At 38.5% G+C, this 21428-nt stretch overlaps 2 protein-coding genes across 9 annotated transcripts; one reads left to right on the plus strand and one right to left on the minus strand.

Annotated features, from left to right (window-relative positions):
- The first annotated feature begins 89 nt into the window (after positions 1 to 89).
- LOC127376099 (interleukin-6 receptor subunit beta) lies at positions 90 to 12689 on the plus strand. Of its 3 annotated transcripts, none has more exons than XM_051422677.1 (15): positions 90 to 340; positions 719 to 823; positions 1634 to 1745; positions 2001 to 2134; positions 2338 to 2468; positions 2870 to 3026; positions 3112 to 3194; positions 3949 to 4171; positions 4861 to 5061; positions 6473 to 6571; positions 7233 to 7376; positions 8214 to 8339; positions 9462 to 9546; positions 9824 to 9905; positions 10576 to 12689. In XM_051422677.1, the coding sequence occupies exons 1-15, from the start codon at positions 268 to 270 to the stop codon at positions 11221 to 11223; spliced, it is 2403 nt and encodes an 800-aa protein (XP_051278637.1). In that variant the 5' UTR covers positions 90 to 267; the 3' UTR covers positions 11224 to 12689. The 3 variants fall into 3 exon arrangements, with proteins under 3 accessions (XP_051278637.1, XP_051278639.1, XP_051278638.1); XM_051422679.1 differs by having other exon boundaries at positions 2383 to 2468; XM_051422678.1 differs by having other exon boundaries at positions 2004 to 2134.
- Positions 12189 to 18862, minus strand: nudt12 (nudix (nucleoside diphosphate linked moiety X)-type motif 12). Of its 6 annotated transcripts, XM_051422681.1 has the most exons (10): positions 18735 to 18862; positions 18581 to 18645; positions 18097 to 18186; positions 16977 to 17191; positions 16229 to 16532; positions 15554 to 15833; positions 15117 to 15284; positions 14605 to 14718; positions 14094 to 14293; positions 12189 to 13246 (listed from the first exon to the last, which is right to left on the minus strand). In XM_051422681.1, the coding sequence occupies exons 4-10, from the start codon at positions 17180 to 17182 to the stop codon at positions 13136 to 13138; spliced, it is 1383 nt and encodes a 460-aa protein (XP_051278641.1). In that variant the 5' UTR covers positions 17183 to 17191; positions 18097 to 18186; positions 18581 to 18645; positions 18735 to 18862; the 3' UTR covers positions 12189 to 13135. The 6 variants fall into 6 exon arrangements, with proteins under 6 accessions (XP_051278641.1, XP_051278645.1, XP_051278642.1 ...); XM_051422685.1 differs by lacking the exon at positions 18097 to 18186; XM_051422682.1 differs by lacking the exon at positions 18581 to 18645 and having other exon boundaries at positions 18735 to 18833.
- Between the last annotated feature and the right edge of the window lie 2566 nt (positions 18863 to 21428).

Raw genomic sequence — 21428 nt, forward strand, 5'->3', positions numbered from 1 at the left:
TTGAACAGACTGAAACCTGCCCCATTTCCAAGGAACGTAAGATGTCGAACACACACGATGTGTTAATGTGTGTCATCTACAGGCATGGAGCAATTTCCTGACCTCAGCGGCTGAAACTGAGAGGTGCCGACTTCATTTGCTGGCTTCCTCATACACCCCTCAGAGATAAAAACATGTTCTCTGCAGGTTTTTTAAACGGTCTTTAGGCAGTTTAGATGTTTAGAATGAGCTGATCTGTTGAATATATCGTCATTTTTACCAGTTAAGATGGATATTTGGTCTCTTAAACTGCACCGTGCTACCTGGACTGTGATCAACCTCCTCTGTGTGTTTTCTCATGGTGAGTTGCCCACAAACATTTCTCAATGAAAGCCACATATTGCATTTAGCTGTTTTTTTAAATGTTAAACTTCATGGTTGCTTTTCCATGAAGGGATTAATCTAAAATCTAGATTAAAGTTGTTTTTAATCTAGAATTTAAATGACCTTTCTCAGATATTTACTGGCGTAGATCTATCGATTAATCTTGAATTAACTTGACTGAAGGAGGTTTAGAGTTATTTCAGCTTCTAAAAGGGGCATGTCTAATTATTAATTATTTTATTATTAATAATGATTCATTATTAAGAGCTATCTCGTTTAACTTCAGGAAAAAGTAGAATCATCGGGTGTTGTTTTGATGTCATTCCTGTTGTTTTCTGTGTTGTGTGTGTGTCAGATGTGACGGTAAGGTACTTTGATCTGAAGCTGTGTGAAGAGGACAAGCAAGTGTGTGTCACTGACCTCAGAGACTGTGGCCCTCGACCTCCTTCATCTGTACTGAGTGAGTACACACACAGAACAGTCAGATATTTTGTTTTACCTTGTCTTTCACTGGTTCCTCCTATTTTGGTTTGATTAAGTTTGACCTAAATTCCAACCAATTCTTAAAAATAGGTATTGACTTATTTGTAAACTCACTAATTTTGTAGTCACTCTATAGCATCCCCAAAGTCCACAAATTTTCTTCCATCTCATTGTTCTTTTGAAATTCAACACATTTCCCCCTATTTGTATCCATATACAGGGTAATTTACCTTTAATAAGACAAGATAAGGTTAAACCAGGTTCATGGATATGTCTAAGCATGTATATAACATGTATGATCAAACATGCTTATGCTGGGTAGGAATTTGTTTAATCATTTTTAAATATCTATATCAGTTGTTCTGGGTGAGTTTGCAAAAGTATAACATGTAGTACTAACACAGTACCTGGAGGCTTCTCTCTAACACAAGAGAATGGCAGAGTAAAACTTCTTTGTGAATAACGAGTCGATGTGATTGTAGGACTACAACGCAGGAAGCTATCACTAACATGTTGACTAAGACAGCACATAGGTACAATGTACTTTAACTGCAAGTCACAATAACAATAATAAAAATCAGGAATCTTATGATTGCAATTTTTGTCCAGCTTTGATGAGACACATGGGAAGTTCTGGCTTACAGAAAAAGTTACATTTAGGTGCGGCAATATAAGAGAATAGGTTTTAAGGCCTTAACTGCGACACCATTTTTCAGATTTTAATAAAATGTTGGCTTATGTGTACCGTGTGTTGTTAAAAGTGGTTTCTTCTGTTGTTTTCCTGTAGAGACCCTGAACATGTCCTGTTACTACCAGATATCAGAAAGATCCATGACTTGTGAGTGGAGTGAGGAGGCAAAAGGCCACACCGAGTCTGAGGTCTCGCTCATCTTCAGGAGGTAAACACTAACAAAACTGTGATGGCTTACTACTGATATAATTTTTTTTTTAGTTGTACTCCAGATGTAGGCTCTATGTATGAAGCTACACTACTATAGCTACTACTATAGCTACTACTATACTAACTTATAACTAACTAAGAGCTAATTATTTCATATTTCTGAAATGTAGCCAGTCAGTGCTGCTTTTTCTTTGTATCAATAATATTGAAAACTAATTCATCTCTCTTTTGATTTCCCTCCTTTCTTCTTTAGCAGGGATAAAGTCTTATCCTGTCCGGCAGTCTTCAACCCAGTAGCTGTCCTAAGTGTCACAGCGAGGATAAAAAACTACATGACGGGCACTGAGATCTGGTCCCAACCTCATACTGTGGTTTTTTATAATGCAGGTTAGTGTCCCAGACATTTGATCACTCCACTACCCAGTAATAAGTGTAATGCCAGTTAACTGTTGTCTTCCTCTGCTGTTCCCAATCTGAATTTTCCAGAAAATATGAGATAATTAACATATCAATCCACAGACTGATTGCTAACATGAAATTATAATAAAGTAGCTGAATTCTCTTCTCTTCATCCACTTTCCTCTCCTCAGTCAAACCATCTCAGCCTGTATTAACAGTACTTGGCTTCACTGCAGACTCTGTTGATGTGTTTTGGATGAGCAGCAGTGACGGCAGTTGTCAACTTCGCTACAGAGTCAACCACACTAACATATGGTCCCAGGTTAGCATCAAACACTTTTTGTTATGAAGGAGAACATTATACATTATACATTAACCACCTAGAGGTTTTCCTTCCCCTTAGCTACTGTATACATGAGCTACAAGCATATTTTTCCCATTTTATTTGTGACAGGCTCATACTGTATGGCCCTTTAACCCTAAAATAAAATAAAATGTATAGGGATCAGCTTGTCCCCACATGCCATAAGTCCCCACAATGTGATTGAGTGAACACGTTTGAGTCCCCACAACACAATTTGTACAAGAACACATAAATTGCTATATTTAAAAGTGCATGTCTTAACTGTTTGTTTTTTTAAATTTGGAAGTACTTATTGAGGTTGTTGCATTGAATGCATTGATTAGTTGTTTGTCCAGAGTACCTTTTGTTTTTGTCACCAGGCTCCAGACTCTATCCCTGCACATCGAGGTCAGGTACTGACCCACACAATCAAAGACCTCCTGCCATTCACCGACTACATAGCTGCTGTGGCCTGCAGAGAGTCTAACATCTGGAGTGACTGGAGCTCTGACGTCAGTGTGAGGACACTGGAGAGGGGTAACAGTTTACATTCAAACAGAGATAAAGTTAAAGAATAAACCATTGACATTCAAGTTTTAATTTTGTACTTTTTCTTTGCCAGTCCCCTCCAAGTCTCCAAAGGTGTGTTACAGAGTGGAGAGAACAGACCCTGGTGGATCTTTACTCCTTCATCTCATGTGGAAGGTACATTGGAAATACTTGGACTAGTCATGTATAAAATTGTCTCCCTTTTCAGCATATCAAGATAAGTCATCATGTAGTATTAAGTCCGCTCTTGCCTTATCTTTTATGGTCCGTTATCTTCAGGGAATCTGAAACAAGACATTTAATCTAAGGAAAGAAAATGTTTAAGTGGTCCTTTGGTTGAAATTATGTCAAAATATTACATCCCTAAAGCTTAAGCTGTGTTTGCTAGTACATATTCTTGTCATCAGTGTTAATTTAAAACAAAAACCATAGAATCAAATTAAGTATTTATTGACAAGCTTTTCAAATAGCAAAAACCAGAATAATAATAATTTTTCTTCAACAAATAAAGACTAGATGATAATATGAAAGACGGACATTAGAGGACTAATGCAAAGTCTCATTGGATGACTGATGATGACTGGTGATCAGTACAACCATTTCCTCCTTCGCATAGAAATAGCCCAAAATAGGGTGTTAATTTAGCTGTCTGACCTAGCGTGACACTGCTCTGATAAGCAGTAACTCTCACGTTTCATTTCTTGGAAGGAAAAAAACTATGGTTTAATAAAAAATTTAACATGAATTAGACTAAAATATCTCTGAGAAAACTAGACCAAAACATCTGACTAATACAACTTAAACAACTCAAATTTGACTTAAACTAGTAGACATTTTTGTCAAAATCAGGTTGACAAATGTCTTCAAACAAATGTGGCATCAAATTTATTTTGCAAACATCTCCCTACAGGACCTTGAACTCCATGATGCGGGAGGTCATATCCTTGGATACCAGGTGAGCTACGAGCCAGCGAAGAAGCAGCAGCTGCAGGACAGATTGATTCAAAACGTCACAGAGTTAACAGCGCTGCTGTTGGTGGAGGAAGGGAACTTCTCTATCACAGTTACAGCCTTCAACATGGCTGGCTACGGACCTGCCGCACATCTCAGCATTGACACACAAAGGCAGAACAGTGAGTGGCAGAGAGTCTGTCTGTTAAAAACTTTTTTTTTTTAACAAATTCAAAGCTTGTGCTCTCCAGTTACAAAATATCCTTGTGTGTGTGTGTGTGTGTGTGTGTGTGTGTGTGTGTGTGTGTGTGTGTGTGTGTGTGTGTGTGTGTGTGTGTGTGTGTGTGTGTGTGTGTGTGTGTGTTTTCTAGTAGAGAAAGGAAGCAACAGAGCAGTGACGGTGATGTTCAGATAAAACACTTTGCAACAGCACTTTCACACTCGAATGCTCTCTGAAATGCAGCAGCTGAATGATGCTTGTTTTGTGTGTTTTGACTTGAAGTTACTTAAAGGTCCAGGGAGTAATATGTAGCAGGATCTATTGGCAGAAATTGAATATAATAGGTATGTTTTCATTAGTGTATAGGCACTTGAAGATAATGGTTGTGTTTTCATTAACTTAGAATGAGCCGTTTTATCTACACAGGGTCCTCTTCCCCTGAGAGTCTGAAATATGATAAGCAGACAGAGATAAGTGATAGATGGATGCAAAAATGCTGCTTTGTGGTGTGTTAATGTGCTTTGAGGAATCTGTAAAATAAGAGATCTGAAAATTGGCAGCTGATAACATTATGTTGGTGTTCTTGCTGATGATGTGATGAAGATGCAGGTGATCTTGTTCTTTTTAATAATCCTGTTGTTGTCCCTGCAGCTCTCCCTTCAGTCAGAAACATGTGGGTTTCCAGCTCTTTCCCAGCTATGAAAAGCCTTCTGGTCCAATGGGAGAATCCCACAGCCCCGCACTCTGTCCCGCCTCTCAGTCATTTTGCTGTTCAGTGGCACTCTGAGACTCATCCATCCACCAACTGCTGGACCACCATGAGCAGCTTCACCACCTCCACTGTCATACAAGGTGCAACTGTGTTAAAATATTCAACTCCTCATTTATTTTCTGAATTATCCATTAGGAAATATATCCAACTATACCAGAGAAGATGCCTGTCCTACATTTTGGTTGTGCATGTTTAAAACAAAAGCTGTATCAGTCAGTGTGAATATTTCACTAATCAGCAGGCAGATATGGTGTTGACACCTATGTGGTAGATCAGTATGTATATCTGTATATCTGGAGACTTTCTACTTAGCAGATTGTTCAAACCAGACCAAATGACCATATTATCATTTGAATCAAGGATAAATCTGGTGATACTCAATATTTTACTTATTGTCAACAAATCCAATGCAAAGACCTAAACAAAACACTGAAGACTGAACATGTACTGTGTGTACATCTAAAGCCTGATATATCTTGTTCTTCTGTGCCATAGAGGTCCAACTATTAAAAACACATGAGTGAGCCATGCTGTTGCACTGACTAACATGTTCCTTCATTACCATGGACACACACACAATGTAGTTTATTTTAAGTCAATTACACGTAGACCGTCCTGCTGCCACAAACACTCACTAGAGCTTTTTTAAGAGCTAGATTAATCTACCACTACAAATTGTCCTCAACTAATGCACTATTTCTGGGCGCCCGGTTGGCTCGTGGGTAGAGCTGGCGGCCCATGTGCCGAGGCTGAGCCTTTGCTGCAGCGGCCCAGGGTTCGGGTCCGGCTTGCGGCCCTTTGCTGCGTGTCGTCCCCTCTCTCTGTCCCCCTTTCCTGTCTATCTTCAGCTGTCTCTGTCATGAAGGCAATAAAGAGCCCAAAAAAATACTTGAAAAAAACAAACAAAAAAAACCTAATGCACTATTTCCTCCTGTTAGAGAAATCTTTGATGAACACTATGGGGACCTGCAGTTTTAGGAATTTACTGAGCCTTTTTTATTAATTTAATTGTGAGTTTGGGTCTTTTGATGGGATTTATTGACACTTACATAAAATAGAAGCCTTCGACTGGGGAAAATCTTTATATGCACCTCAACGTCGAATGCTTGATCATTCACATTAAAAAAAAGCATCACACTGATTTCCTCTGTAAACCAACATTTGTCACATAGTTGTTTTGTTATGAGTTGCTAAGTTGCTGTAAGAAGCAGCTGCAGGTAACAAACACTTTCTGTAGCTGCTTTACAGTAAATTGCTTCCAGCAGTGAAATGTGATGTGTCTGAGCACTTTACTCTGAAAGGGCCACAGGACAAAATAGCCTAATTAAAAATAAAGGCCCATCTCAAATGAAGGCCTGGTTTACCCTATATTTGAGGTGAATAAATATTAAGAATATAATATCCTGAGATTTTCAATATATTCCTATACATTATAATCTATTAACAGCGTGTACAGGTACTATATTACCTGTGTGTGTGGTGTGTTTACAGATGTTGACCCTGGTGATACTCACCTGATCAGTGTGTTCCCTGTCTACAACCAGCAGTGTGGATCTCCTCAGTCACTGCCTGCCAGTCTGCAGCAGGGAGGTAAAGTCAGAAGAGCTGAACACATGCGGTGGCGATCAAGATCACATCTGGAAAGAATAAGTGGAATTCTCTCCACAAAACAATAATCAAAAAACTAATCCAGCCCTCTGTCCTGGATAGATAATGGAAGAACAGGGCTTGCCAAAGCTTAGTAGTGTCAGCAAAATCAACAGTTTTATTTGTGTTTTGAATATCCAGAAAAAAAAGATTTTCTGGATATTAGTTTGAGATCATTTTGAGAGCAACAAAAAAGAAAGAATAGATCACAGATTTTTCTTTTAAAGCATATAATATATAAGTACTATAGTTACTCTATTATTAGGTTGTCTTTCTTCATTTATTCAGCCTTTCAGGGTTACAAACTGCAACTACAAACTGGACAGATTTTACTCACTTGAGCCGACACAGAGACTGGAGCCGGTTAACCGCATCCTCTAGTTTAAATACAGTTTTAGACTGTATTATTCTTGAGATTAGACTAGCAGCAGGAAAATGAGTAAAACCATTCCGGACGTTTGTTTTTTAAACTGTCACATGCTGTTGTTTATCCACAGAATTTGATTTACAATAGATATTAACATGAACATCATCTAATTTCTTCTTCAGGACAGAAAACGTCCACAGATGTATCTGACAGAGCACATGTTTTGTGTTTTCTCAGCTCTGATGGAGGCAGTCAAACTGAAGGTGGTGGACGTGACCAAGACTGCAGTGACGATTGGGTGGACGTGGCAAAGAAAGTCCGGATCAATCAGAGTGAACAGATACAGAGTAATGCTGAGGAAAGGCTCAGAGAGAGTGGAAAGTAGGTTTACTGATGTGTATTAGAAATGCGATGAAATGCTTGTGTGCTCTGGCTCTCTGTATGTACACAAATTTCATACATTATACACACAGTATACAATACAGTCTGAGGTGCATATGGGTGCACTGGTTGTTCAGCAACCTGGCTGCCTGTGGAAAGAAACTGTTACTGAGAGGAGTGGTGTGTGATTTGATGTAACGTAATATATTATATATATTAATAATATTTTTTCGATGGATGGAGCAGGAACAGAACATGAGCAGCGTGGACTGTGTCTTTAATGATGTTTTAGGCATCAGTCTTTGGGTTAATTGTGCCGTTTAAGTCACAGCATAATGAAAAATTCTTCTTCAGTTTTTTATGTCAATGTTTATGTGTGTTTAAAAAGAGAAAAGAAAAAAACAACAACAAGTTGGTCAGCATATCTGATATTTACATCAATACATCAATAATAGCCTAATTTTACACATGATCCATGATGATAAAGATACAGAAAAATAAAAATGCACATTGTCAGTATTTCAGTATTAAACCCCCCAAAATTTGACAAATCATGTTTTTAGGGGAGCTTGTGTCTTTTTAAGAGGAGCCTAGCTTCCCCCCCTAGTTTGCACACTTCAGATTCTTGCTAAATACTTATTCATATCAAAAGTAAAGAGTAATAATGACCTACGCAACATGTTTTCTTTTGTGTTGTTCCCAACACAAGCTTACAGTTAAATTGCTGCTCATTATTTTGAAACTTTTATCCAAACTGCCTTTAGCGAATGTATTTTAGGTGACATTTGCAAGTTGCTTTTTACAATCTATCTGTAAAGAGACTGTTCTCCTTTCTAGCTCTTCCTTTGTGGCCAGACCAATGTCACCACACCCTCACCAACCTGACACCCAACACTGAGTATTCTCTTATCCTGTTGGCTGATAATGTTTCCAGAAACATCATCCCTGTGAAAACAGACTTTGGTGAGTTTAACAGTTTTTTGCTCCTGGGCTTTTCCCATCATGCTTACAAGCAATGATTAAACTAACATGTATACATACTTTAAACAGGAAGCTACATTGAGATTAAGAACTAATTTTAAAGCTCCAGTGTATAACATTTAGGAGATTCTATTGGCACAAAGAGAATATAATATGCATAATTATGTTATCACTGGTGTATAATCACCTGAATGTAGGAATACCGGTAGTTATCTTTTTGTCGCCTTAGAATGAGCCTTTCATATATACCATATAGATGCCACTGTTGCCTTCTATGGAGTCATGTTGAAACAGCATGTTTCTACAGTTGCCCAGAAGGGATAAAACAAACACTGGCTCTGTATAGGGACATTTACGTTTTTTTGCTAACCACAGTCTCTCCTTCATGCTTGGAAGGGGAGGGTGAAGCGAGGGAGTTGCGATCTTTAACTACACCGCTATATGCCACTAAATCCTACACACTGGAACTTTAAGTGAGACCCAACTGAAGAGTAAACATAAAAAAACATGTCAAATGGAATCCTGGAAGATTATATCTTAAATCTAGCAGCATGAATTACAATAGAATAATCTATCTAATTTAAGTAGAGAGTCAACAAATATGTCGAGTGAAGTGTTGCAATATCACTAGTCAAATATTATATTTTACTCTAATAATAAAAATGTTTTGTCATTTCCTTTTTTGTGAATGAAAGAATGGGAAATTTGTCTAAAGCACAGGTACGGTGGCCCTAAGAGCTCAGCGGACTGCGACTTGAGAGAATACATGCAAATAGACAAAACACAAACTTGTGTTTTGTCTATTTGTATGTGTTAGTACATTGAGCTCTCAGGTCCACCATAGACACACTCTGGAAAATGATGATTCAGAGGTCACAATCCAGTCAACTAGTCACAGATACTTCTTGTATCTTGTGTAAGATGCAGATGCAAATCCACTGTAAGAGCTTCAAGATGTCAGTGTTTCCCATCAATGGTTTACTTTGTTATCAACAATGTGGTTTCAGGAAGGGGGTGAAGAAGCATTTCCACAGTAATCCTTTGATTCTGGTTTCAAAACCAATCCCTTCAGTTCTGCAAACCGTGAATGCTTTTCCATTTCAGATGTGGTACCAGCAGTTGCTACAGCGACTCCTCTGCTGCTGCTGGCTGTTACTGTGTTCATCATCTCCATCCTGTCTAGGACCATGTGAGTCAACACACACACAATCACTTCTGATGGCTCTAATAACACAGGAATGCACCTACGGTTGTTTTATTGTGGCTTGTGACTGGTTCAATCCTATGGGACGCTTGTGTACGACATTAGCATCTCTGTAATTTGTTCTGTTGTTACAATAACTTATGGAAGATAAAAAAAAAATGGCAACTATAGTGTGTTGAAAAGATAATCAAGACATACATCATGTTTTGTTCCAAAATGCCATTTTGAATTAAAATTTCTTTCTGGTACCATTACTGTGCAGATACAAGTCTTACTTCTTCCCACCCATCTCCAGCCCTTGGGGCAGTACAGCAGGCCAGTGGCTGATGGATCCACACCCCAAGGTGATCTGCTTTTTAGAAAACTGGGGTATTATTGTTGTTTGTGTGTATTCATTAATTTATTGTTTAGAGCTGAATCCACCTTGGTCAAAGAAACAATCATATCTAGTCACAGATTGAGCTTTCAAGACTTATTTTTCTTAAAACAAGAATCTGCGTCTTTTACCTGCAGTTCAGGAATTTTCTAGCAATTGGTTTCAGTATGTTGAAACAACACAGAAGAAGACAATTTTCCAAAAAAGTGTGTTCGTTGACAATTCTTAGAACAAGTTGATTTTATATTATTTAACCAATTTAAATAATCTTATCTGTTGCATGAAACTTTAAGTGGTCATAAAATGTATCCAGTCATTAGAATTTCCTTTTATTTGATTTTAACATGATTTATTGATTATTTTATGATTATTTTATGTTGGTGAAAGGTTATGGGATCCATCCCTGTAACCAGACATTACTTGATACTTGATTTTTATTAAATTTAGTGGGGAAATGATGCATCAGTTTCACTGGAGCTTCATGTTCCACTGAAATATTCAAATCCCTCAAAATGTAGTACTTTGTGTTGCACTGGTATAGACAGACGCACCATTAGAACATAGTTTCAGTTTAACCTTAGTGGAAACCTGCCAGAAATCTATACTTTTTATCCATGAAAACTTATTCCCTTCAACAGAAAACTGCAGAGAGAAACATCCTGAACATAGAGGACTTCCAGGTGACAGATGTACTTGGAGAGAAAAGTCTCATCATCGTCGGTCCGAGTTCCCAGTCCTCCTCAGAAGAGGACCTACATGAAGACACGTCTCTGCTTTCGATCAGTCACCTCAGCGCCAAACTGTCAGCCCTCGAATTGGACACAGAGTATGTTTGTGATGCTCCAGTAATCACAGAGAACCAACTGGTTTCTCTCCAGTCCTATCATCCTGACTACACTGTGAACTGCCAGCATCCGGACAGAGTTTTCTTCTCTGAGCAGAGCAGAGAGGCAGACTCTGCTCTGCCGCATCAGACACATGAAGCCAACAGCTGTTTTCCTCAAAAACAGGAAGAGAGCAGACTGGTTGACTCTTCTGTGACATTGCATCAGAAAGAAACTGCTGTAAAAGCATGTTTTTTTTACTTCATGGCTAACACAAATAGTCGATGTGTTTATCAGATGACCTGTGAGGAAGAGTACGTGGTGAACTCTTCCTTCCTGGGGAAAACTGATGTTGAAACCGAGAGTGGACAGAGCAACTGCTCTCACCTGATCTGTGAGAATGATTATATAGCAAGCAGTTGCTTTAATGAAAAAACTGCAGACGAAGACAGAACTGCATGATCAGTGGCACAGATGGAGAAAAAAAGAGCAAAAGGCTGCAGACAAGCTGCTGACTCCTTGTGGTTGTCACGTTCATTACACAGAAGATAACTAAATTGCTGGACGGATAAAAAAAGTAATTTTTTACTGTATCCTACCTGTATCCCCACTAGGGGGGCAAGGCCAGATGGGAAAAGCAAATAAATGGGCGAGGTAGAATCCTACAAAGCGGCTAACTAGAATATTACATCTAAATGTAAATCATCCAGATGTTCATTTTCTTACCTGGTATCCTGGTCCAGCCATGGTTATGATTTTCTACTTAGGATCAAAGAGTACTCACACACTGTCACGCTAATGTTAGCATAATAACCTGCTAATATAACATTGAATGCTAGCATAGCATGGTTACGTGGCCTATTCTGTCAGGGACTTTTGTTACTGCCTTCATTCTCTTGCCCCACATTTATTGTATACAGTATTTCAGCTGATGACTATCAAAAATAAGAAATGCAAACACAAATTCTTAAAGGAACAGTGTGTAGGATTTACTAGCATCTAGCAGTGTAATTGCAGATTGCAACTCCCTCGCTCCACCCTTCTGTTCTAAACGCAAAGGAGAAAGTGCCAGTGCCATAGAGCCAATGTTTGGTTTGTCCCTTCTGGGATACAGTAGAAACATAGCGGTTAAACAAGGTGGTCTCCATAGAAGGCGACCAATGGCATCTGTAGATAAAAACGGCTCATTCTAAGGTAACGAAAACACAACAAATCTTATTTTCAGGTGAGTATACATTAATGAAAACATGGTTATGCATTTTATATTATATATTTCTACCAATAGATCCACCTAATGTTACACACTGGACCTTTAAAAAACAACAATAACATGCACACAGTTAGCATGTCAATGATGGACAGATGCATGGATGGACATTTACAACAGTAACATGTTAGACAAAATTGCCACAGACAAAGACAATTAGTTAAATTTAACAATTTAATATTTCCAGTTCATTTCACTTCATAGAACGTTTATACATCAATTATCAGTATCAGTGATCCGCCATTTTACTGTTTTCATCTTAGCAGTAGTCAAATTGTGAAGGAGAATTTATCAGGGCGACATCAAATTTTCTTCTGCTTAAATACTGTATTAAACTACATGTATTAAGATGATTAATGGTTATTGATTTTGAGAGTGGAGTTTTAGATTACTGTGATAATGAATGGTAGAGCTTAAATTTTATGTCGAGATTTGTCTTAAATTGTGGGCAGGAATTGTTTAATATAGTATACATTATCCCATAATAGATGTTTTTGGCTAACTGTCAAAAAGAAAAAATCTACAACAAACCTCAATTTGCTTAAACATAATACCAACAGGCATTAAACTGTACATATCCGGGCATTTATTAAAAATATTTGTTTTGACATGTCTTCAAATTGTGCATCAACATTAAAATGTTGGTTTTGTTATGTTCTAAGCATCTGTAGTGTTGACATAATTTATCTGAATTCTATCTGGAACAAGGCTGCTTCCATTTCTTCCCAACCTTTGCACTGTTGCCTTTTATTTGATCCACTGTCACACTGCAAGTTCCCAAGTGTAAGTCCAAACTTGAGATCTGAAGTGACTGCTGCTGTCAAGTAAGAGTGTATTTGTCAGCTTTCCCATTTTGTACAGTTCTGTCTCTAACTGTAGGTGTTGTAAAGGCTGTATCATTGCACAAACAAGCAGTGCATTTGGAGTCATTTAACATTAAATACAAACCATGTAGAAGCACTGTGTCATGTACAACCTGAAGACGATTCACTCGACTGGCAGGTGGCTTGTGATAGAGCAGCAACTGTCCAGACAGCTGATGGTTTTTTAGACCCATCTCACTGTCTGCAGGTCTGCCTAAACTGGCTGGGGTTAAAGTGCTAAAGGTTAGAGGTTTGAGTTCATGCCAATCCAGTGTCTGATCAGCTGGTGGGCAATGGTCTGTCTGGGAGGGACGGTGAAGGCTGGAGGGGCTCTTCTGAGCAAGGAATCAATCACCTAAACAAAAAAACCCCCCAAAAGTTAGATTTCATTGCAGCAGTGTATTCACACTAAACATGTGTTTTCAGGTTGTTTTTGTTAAGATCTCCGTTCACACCGTAAGAAAATCCAAATTTTTTTCATTGTCTTTTGGTCAGAAAATGGGAAGATTTTTCATTATAAACTCTGTTCTGTTTCCTCCTGCTCTCCATCACCACTTTTACTGTGCTTTAATACAGAAATACTCAATGCTTTGTTGCCCTTTAACTCCAGGTTGTACTGTGTATTCGGCTATATTGGCATTTAAATGAGTGATCACAGATCAAGTTAGAGATGACAAAATGGTAATTTTACTGCCACATAGCACGTGACCCAGTATGGGTAGGCTAATGTCAGTCTTTTTCAAAAGCTCAGTTGTTCTCGTCCACACTAAAATGCCAGGCTGGCATTTTCACTCTTTGTAAAGCTCCATTTTCGGGTGGGAATAATGTAATTTTACTGTGAGTAACAGTCCAGAAAGAGGAAGAATTCTGACTTCTGCAGAATACATGCTGTGTGCTGTTAAAGTTGTGGAATATGTTCAAAATGTCATGAATGAATGTGATCATTATAAATTATTTAAATTTTTATTGAAAGCAATATATCAATTATATATTTTTCTCTTCTGGATAAATATAGTGTTGTATATACTGTAAATGTAATCATATCCATTTTACTTTTTAATTATCATCATTGATAACTGAACCATCTCCATGACAACTATTCTAATGGTTGTGATCAGTAGTAATAATACTCATACTATCACTGTCATTATTATTATTGGTAGTTGTGCTAGTAGAAGTAGCAGAATTTGTTATGATTGTACCTGTTGCCGTGGGAACCACCGAGCTTCCTCAATCTCGTTCTCATCCACTTTGATGTCGGTCGATATGGCTACAGCGAGGCAGCCAATCATGATGTTGGAGGGCATCGGCCATGGCTGGCAGGAGACATACTGGACAGGTCCGACCTTCACACCGCTCTCCTCCTCCACCTCCCTCCTCACGGCCTCCTCGATTGCCTCTCCTGTAGGAACGTGAAAAGGGGAGGAGGTCACTGTGTGCGACTTCTATGTTCATCACATTGTAGGTAGTTTAACTGGTGCACACAGTGCACAAAGCTGCTCCTCTTAAGGGAAACTGTTAAACTTAACACTTGGTTTTTGGTTAAGGTTTGGGTATGCTTCACAGAATTAATGTGAGTCAACGCAGTGTGTGTGTGTGTGTGTGTGTGTGTGTGTGTGTGTGTGTGTGTGTGTGTGTGTGTGTGTGTGTGTGTGTGTGTGTGTGTGTGTGTGTGTGTGTGTGTGTGTGTGTGTGTGTGTGTGAGAGTGTTACCAGGCTCCACAAATCCAGCCAGACAGGAGAACATGCCAGCTGGAAATATCTTCTTTCTTCCCAGTAAACACTGGTTTCCATCAGGGTGGATCACCAGCATGATGACCACTGGATCTGAAAACACACACAGGACAGAGGAATAAGTTTATTAATTACCACAGACTTAATTATTGTACCTTTCAGTCACAACTGATTTTATTTTTTTAGCAACTGTTCTGACTATTTTTTCATTTTTTTATTTATTATTGTTCTTGTTAAATCACTTGTTCCGTCCAACCAGCAGCCCCATACCCAAAGATGTTCACTTTACTGTTACAGATATTCACTCCGTTCATAGGTGACAGATGTTTTTTACCACATTAGACAATTTTTCCGCCTGGAAATTTCACATTCTCACTTCATTACATGTCCATTTAATTTAAATATGTACTTTTGTACTGTTTTTCCTGCAGGTTTCGACCTATTAGCAACTATCAAGACCAGATAGGTGAGAACGGGGTGGAGCTGCGTACCGACTCGTGGATAGCAGGTGTTGTGAACCCCCTTCAGGCTCCTGCAGTCAGAGTTCAAGCAGCCCCTCTTGTATCCTCCCTCCTCCAGCTTGGTGCTGCTGCCACACGTCGGACAGAAGCTGTAGCGACTGTGCCAGGCCAACACTGATCGAGCCTGAGCCACAACTCCTAGAGGGTGAAGAGACGGAACATTCAGTTAAAATAAAAAAAACATTACAAAATCAACATGAAACATCTTAAAACATGAAAGACACTTTACATTTTAACACTGGCAATATGGCAGCTTAAAAAGAGACTGTAAGAAACTATAAGAATTAAAGGGCTACGGTGCTGGTTTGCTTATTACACATTTCCCTATGATTTAGTATTAGAGTTCAGCAGAAAAAGACCAGCAAAAGATGCCTCTGGGAAAGAAAAAGATACTGTATCTTACTCACCGGCCTCTTCCTCATTGAATTTCAGCAGGTCTCTGTTGGGTGACTTTGGGAAGGAGCAGTTCTTTTCTCTGCAGCGTTTAAGAAGTCCAGCAGCATCCTCATCGGTGCCGATGGCAAACCAAGCAGGAGGCTCCTGGACACCCTCCTCTGTCTGAGAGGAGGATGAAGAAGAGGATGGCTTATTCCTCTTCTCCACTCCTAAGAAGATGAGCACAGTTGCAGGTTCCTGGAGAAGGTCTTTAACTGCCTCATATCTGAACCGGCACAGCTTGGTCTCAGCCTGTCAGAAACATTGAATAAAACAACGTGAATCTTTGATGTGTAGAAAAGTTAGACTGACCAACAAAAAACTAGCTGCTGGCTGCAGGTTAAAAACTATCTGGTTTCTGACGGCAAACTCAGCACACAGAGTGATGAGGCCATTAGAGAATATCACACCGCTAAGACGAAGTTATAAGTTACATTTCCTCAATAATCACAAATACAAACCTACACCTTTATGCAGATGATATGGTACTTTACTTTTCAAGCCAATCCCTTGCTTACTGTCATGATTGTTTTTAGATGTGTACAACAGAACGCTCTGAAATAAGGGCAAATCATCTGAATTAATTTCCAAACATAGTGATCGTTTCAAATCCGAAATATCAGTAACATTTGCCTTCAGCCACGTACCCCCGCATTGTCGTCCTCCTGGGAGCTGCTGACCATGGGGCTGAGGTTGGAGAACAGTAGGTAGACTGTGTCTGGGTCACTCTGTCTGGCCTCCAACCAGACTTTGTCCGTCCTCTTCTCACTCAGCCGGTCCAGCGTCTCTCTGCTGAAATAGTTCTCGCACTGGTTGAGGTCAGAGCCTGGCAGGACTCGCTGGCAGCCGTCATCCGTCCGACCCAGGAAGTCTGAGATGTGTCTGTGGCCCCAGAATTTGGCGATATCAAAGGCGGTCTGTGAAGAACTGTTCACTGAGAACTTGTCACAGCTGCAAGATTGAAAATACAGAAGAGATTAGAAGGAATGATCTAAGAAGTGGGGAACACAATGCTATTGACTGCTATTTATTTATATACATAATTCATTAACCTAACAAATAAAGCATTAATTAAATTGGTCAAACAAAAGATTTAGAAGTGAGGCCTGCAATCCTTTAGTACTCCTAGTTTAATTGATAAAAACGTGAGACAGATAACACCAAAGAACCACAAAAATAACTATAATAAAAAATATAATAAAATAAAACATATTAGCCAAAACTGCTTTATGTCTGGCTTGTTTTGGCCCCCTGGTGGCCAAAAATCTCTGAATGCAGCTTCAAAGTGATACTCCAGTATCTGATTATTTTAGTATTTTACACTCAAAATAACATTTTGATTGTAGTGTTGCTTTCTTTTTTTCCCCATTTTGTCTCCATCTCAACTCTCTGTACCCATCTGACAGCAGCGCCTTCACCACATGGTAGTGTCCGTTGCGAGCGGCGAGCATCAGCGCCGTCCAGCCACTGTATCCCGTCTGGTTGATGAGTGAGGGGGCATGGGACAGCAGCATAGACACCTGGGTCAGGTCTCCTTGGGCTGCAGCATCCAGAAACCTCTCCACCATCTCCTCCTTTGCACTCAGCTGAAGGCTCGTCATTCTGGCTACCTGGAGAACGAAAATTAATCTCACATTAACAGGTGATCAGGCGTGATCAGGCAAAAATTAAAAATGTAAATCGGAGTCTACGGCTCTTCTGCCAGCAGCGCAGGGGGCTCTCCCTCTCCTCTTGTGTTGTGCACAAGCAGTAAGTAGGTGTGGGACGGGCATTTAACATTCTCCTTCACTCTTCTCACTGGCTCTCTGGATTAGCCTGTTCCTATAGTTTATATGTAAATAGATTGTTTGAGTTTGTAAATATTTAAATTCAATTTTGTTTGATCTCCTCTCTCCTTTTGTAGATTTATTTTTTTTGTTCAAATATATAATGTTAAGCAAGAAACAATAACTCATCCCATGACTAAAAGAATAATGAACACTGACTGTTGCCGATTTCAATTTCTTATTCAGATATAAGGGAACAACTAACATACATGGGGGGACCAGAGGAAGTCAATGAAGTGATGATGCAAGTTACTGAAACAAAGTTATTATACTATATTCATAATGTAAAATCTTCTGGAAGATTTGGGACAATAGTTGGTAAGTATGGGATGGTTGAAAGTAGAATTCTGGATGGCTGCAGGAGGAGTTCATTTTTAGCCCTCAGCTGATTCCACTATTTTTAGACTCATTTAAATCTGACTACATGGCCTTGTATTTATTCCTAAAATCCTGACTACAGCCATTAATGAAGTGATTTTTTTATTCGAGAAGCCAAAGCTGTGTTCTTGGGGGTCGCCCTGATACCTTTAGAGCTGACGCCCCATGGAGTCCTTGCTGCAGCAGCCATGTGTTAGAGTCTGACCTTTGGGCCCTTTGCTGCCCGTCAGCCCCTCTACCACCCCTCTTCTGTCACTCTTCAGCTGTCACCATCATTTAAAGGCAATAAAAGCTAAAGCTATTTGGCTTACCTTAAACCACTGAAATCATTACTCCCGCCATAATGACCACTGAGTCACCATCCTGCCATTTCTGTCTTGGATGTGGACATCACATCAAACCTGGCACACAAACATGATCCAACTCACTCATGCTGGTCTTCTACTTTACTGTCTTCTAATGCAACACTTAACTCTGTGCCTTTATAATATCCCACAAGGGGAAGAGTCCCTCTCTGTTATTGGTGCAAACAGCTGTCAATCAATCATGGGTTACGCCTATGAGATCACAGACTGTTACAAAACACAGTTTACATGAAATATCTTGAAAAACATCTGTGTGTTTCGGTTTTAACATTCCCATAGTGATTGAGTTAGTTAAGGTCTATCTTTATGGTGATTTTATCCACTGTGTTGTTTTAGTGTCAATGTGTAGACTACATACATACAGCAGGTACAGCAGCTTGACTGTTGTACCCCTGAGGACTGTTACTAACGTTATATGTATCCTACTTACATTAACCTGAAGAGGACTGACTATTAAAGAGGCTTCTGAGCCAGCTTTCTGCTTCCGTCAGCGTCCTGTAAACAACAACAACTTCACAGTTTAACTGCGAGCGAATCCCAACACTTCAGTTTAACACTTAGAGGTGAAATATTATAAAACATACCCTTTTTTTTCCCACCTCCGAGCTGTTTCCTGTCTGTCCGGGAAGCAGTTTGTTGTGTTGGGTTGGATAAAAGGTGACGAGCTGCGTTCAAGAGCAACAGCGACGCTGAACACAACTGTGCCGCCTTTAAGTGCTGCTTGAATTTCCGGATCTTACAGCACCAATGTGTAACTTTTCCAGTTCTCTCTGTTAAAGTGTTTCTTGATTTACTCTCTGAAAGTGTTTTTTCGGTTAGCCGTGCATGTTTTATTTGAGAAATATTCAAAAGAAGGCTCATTTGTTACATAATCAGGATACAGAACAAGTGTAACACTTTACAGTTACAGTCACAACCTTTTTACACTGAGCTGAAGACACAAAAAATCTTTCCATTTTCTTTTTCCCCTAAAAAGTACGGGCGGGGTATTAGGACCATACTAAGAGAAAAAAATATTTTTTTGGGGTGTAAATAATGAGAATAAAGTCATAATATTAGGTCTACGAGAATAAAGTCGTAACATTACGAGAACAAAGTCATAATAGTACGGGAATAAAGTCATAATATTAGGTCTACGAGAATAAAGTCATAATAGTACGAGAATAAAGTCATAATATTAGGTCTACGAGAATAAAGTCTTAACATTACGAGAATAAAGTCATTACTGTTTAAGGACGAAATGATCAATAAGTTATCTTACCTGTTGACTGTACGGTAGGACTGAGACAAACAGAGGCTGCTGATTGGTTGAGCTGCTCACGTCAGATCTTGATAACTCTATCGAAGCTTTTTTCTCATTAAAACGACTTTTTTCTTGTATTATTATTACATTATTCTCGTATTATTACGACTTTATTCTCTTAACATTACGACTTTATTCTCGTAATATTATGACTTTATTCTCGTAATTTCCAAAAAATTCAAAAAAAAAATGTTTTCTTAGTCTGGCCCTAATACTCATAAAAAGGTCACATTGTTCTGTTGTCTTATAAAATATACTTGCATCAATAGTTTTTATTGACATTTATTTTTATTTTTATATTTTATTTTATTTGGTGTTGAGGTAATCCAAACGCAATGGAAGGTAATCAAGTTAGTTTACTTTATTATTGCGATACTTTGATTAGATATACATTTGTAAGATGTTGAGAACCTTGTAAGTTGTTTTTTCCGAGGAGCCTCTGAATGCAGCAATGTTTGCACTTTGCTCTTTGCTTTGCAGCACTTGGTCTCCTGTCCGCTGTCATTGATCTTGCTGAATACATTGAAATTTACAGTAGACCTACTCTGAAAAACAGCAGATAGAGTGCTGATGATTATATGAGTCAACTGTTCAATATAAGATGCATTTAAAAAAAAAAATAAAAAAAGAAGTAGTACCTTTTACTTTAGTGAAAGTACCAGAGCGGTCCGTGTATGTTTTGGTCATTGGATTTTCCTTTCAGAAACGGGTATTAAAAAACAGAAAACGAGTGGTTATTTGATTTTCGTTTTAAAATACAAAAATTAAAATTGAAATACAAGGCGTTTTTCTTTTTCATGGTCAGAAAGGGATGAGCGAAAATAAAAAAAAATATTCGATTTTCATTTTCTATTTCATATAACAAAAAAAAAAACCCCTAAAAAAAAAAAAAGGAAAAAAGGCTTTTTTTTTCATATTCTGAGACCGGATGTTGTCATTAACAGGACAGTGCTGTGTAGAAGAAACAGTAGGCTAGTAGACTGCGGTCAATCCAGCCGTGAGTTCGATCTCCGTGGTCAAATCAGCCGCACTTAAATTTAGAGTGTACAAGTATTCTCAACATTATGGTAAATGCGGAGAAACAGCGTATTTACTTCCGGTTTTCAAAATAAAGGTATTTAGAACCGTAAGCTATAATTAAAATATGTTACATTAAAGTGTTTCATGCGCCCCTGATGAATACAAAAAAAACACTTTATATCAAGTATCTTTACTGCACCAGTGTGGAGAAATGCCAAAATAAAAGCCTCATATTTATGCCTCCAGAGATTGCATATTTTCATTTATTTGAGGTACTGTAAAAACATATTGCTCAGTGTTTCCTGGCTACTGATGGTATATTTGACTTTTAACATATGAGACTACAAACATACTTAATATCAAGCATTTTTACTGTACCAATTTGGAGAAATTCAACAATAAAAGTCCATATTTGTACCTCCAAGTGGTATTTTCATATATTTGAGCTACTGTAAAAACACTTTGCTCAATAATTCCTGGCTATGGATGATATATTTGACTTCTACACATCTAAGACTACAAGTATACTTAATATCAAGCATTTTTACTGTACCAATGTGGAGAAATTGAAGAATAAAAGTCCCATATTTATACTTCCAGATTCCATATTTTCTTATATTTGAGCTACTGTAAAAATGTAAACTGTATGTGGAACCACCTGCAACAGCTGTCACACTGAATAATATAAAAAATAATATGTGAGGAAGAGACAGTAGGTACAATGGTGTTTTGAAGTTAAAACTAATTATTTTTCCCTTTTACCTACAAATGGACACAGGTTGCAAATTAAGAACAATGTAGACTGGCTTGCATTTTTCTGAAAATACAGCAAATTAGAGTGCTGTATGATTATATGAGTCAAGTGTTTAATTATCAAGATGTTATTAAACATTTGTGTGAAATGTTGTCATGATTACTGCAGCATTATTGAAGTATAATAAAAATACTTCACCCA

This window comes from Dicentrarchus labrax, unplaced genomic scaffold (genome assembly GCF_905237075.1).
Source record: "Dicentrarchus labrax unplaced genomic scaffold, dlabrax2021, whole genome shotgun sequence".
In the NCBI taxonomy this organism is placed as follows: domain Eukaryota; kingdom Metazoa; phylum Chordata; class Actinopteri; family Moronidae; genus Dicentrarchus; species Dicentrarchus labrax.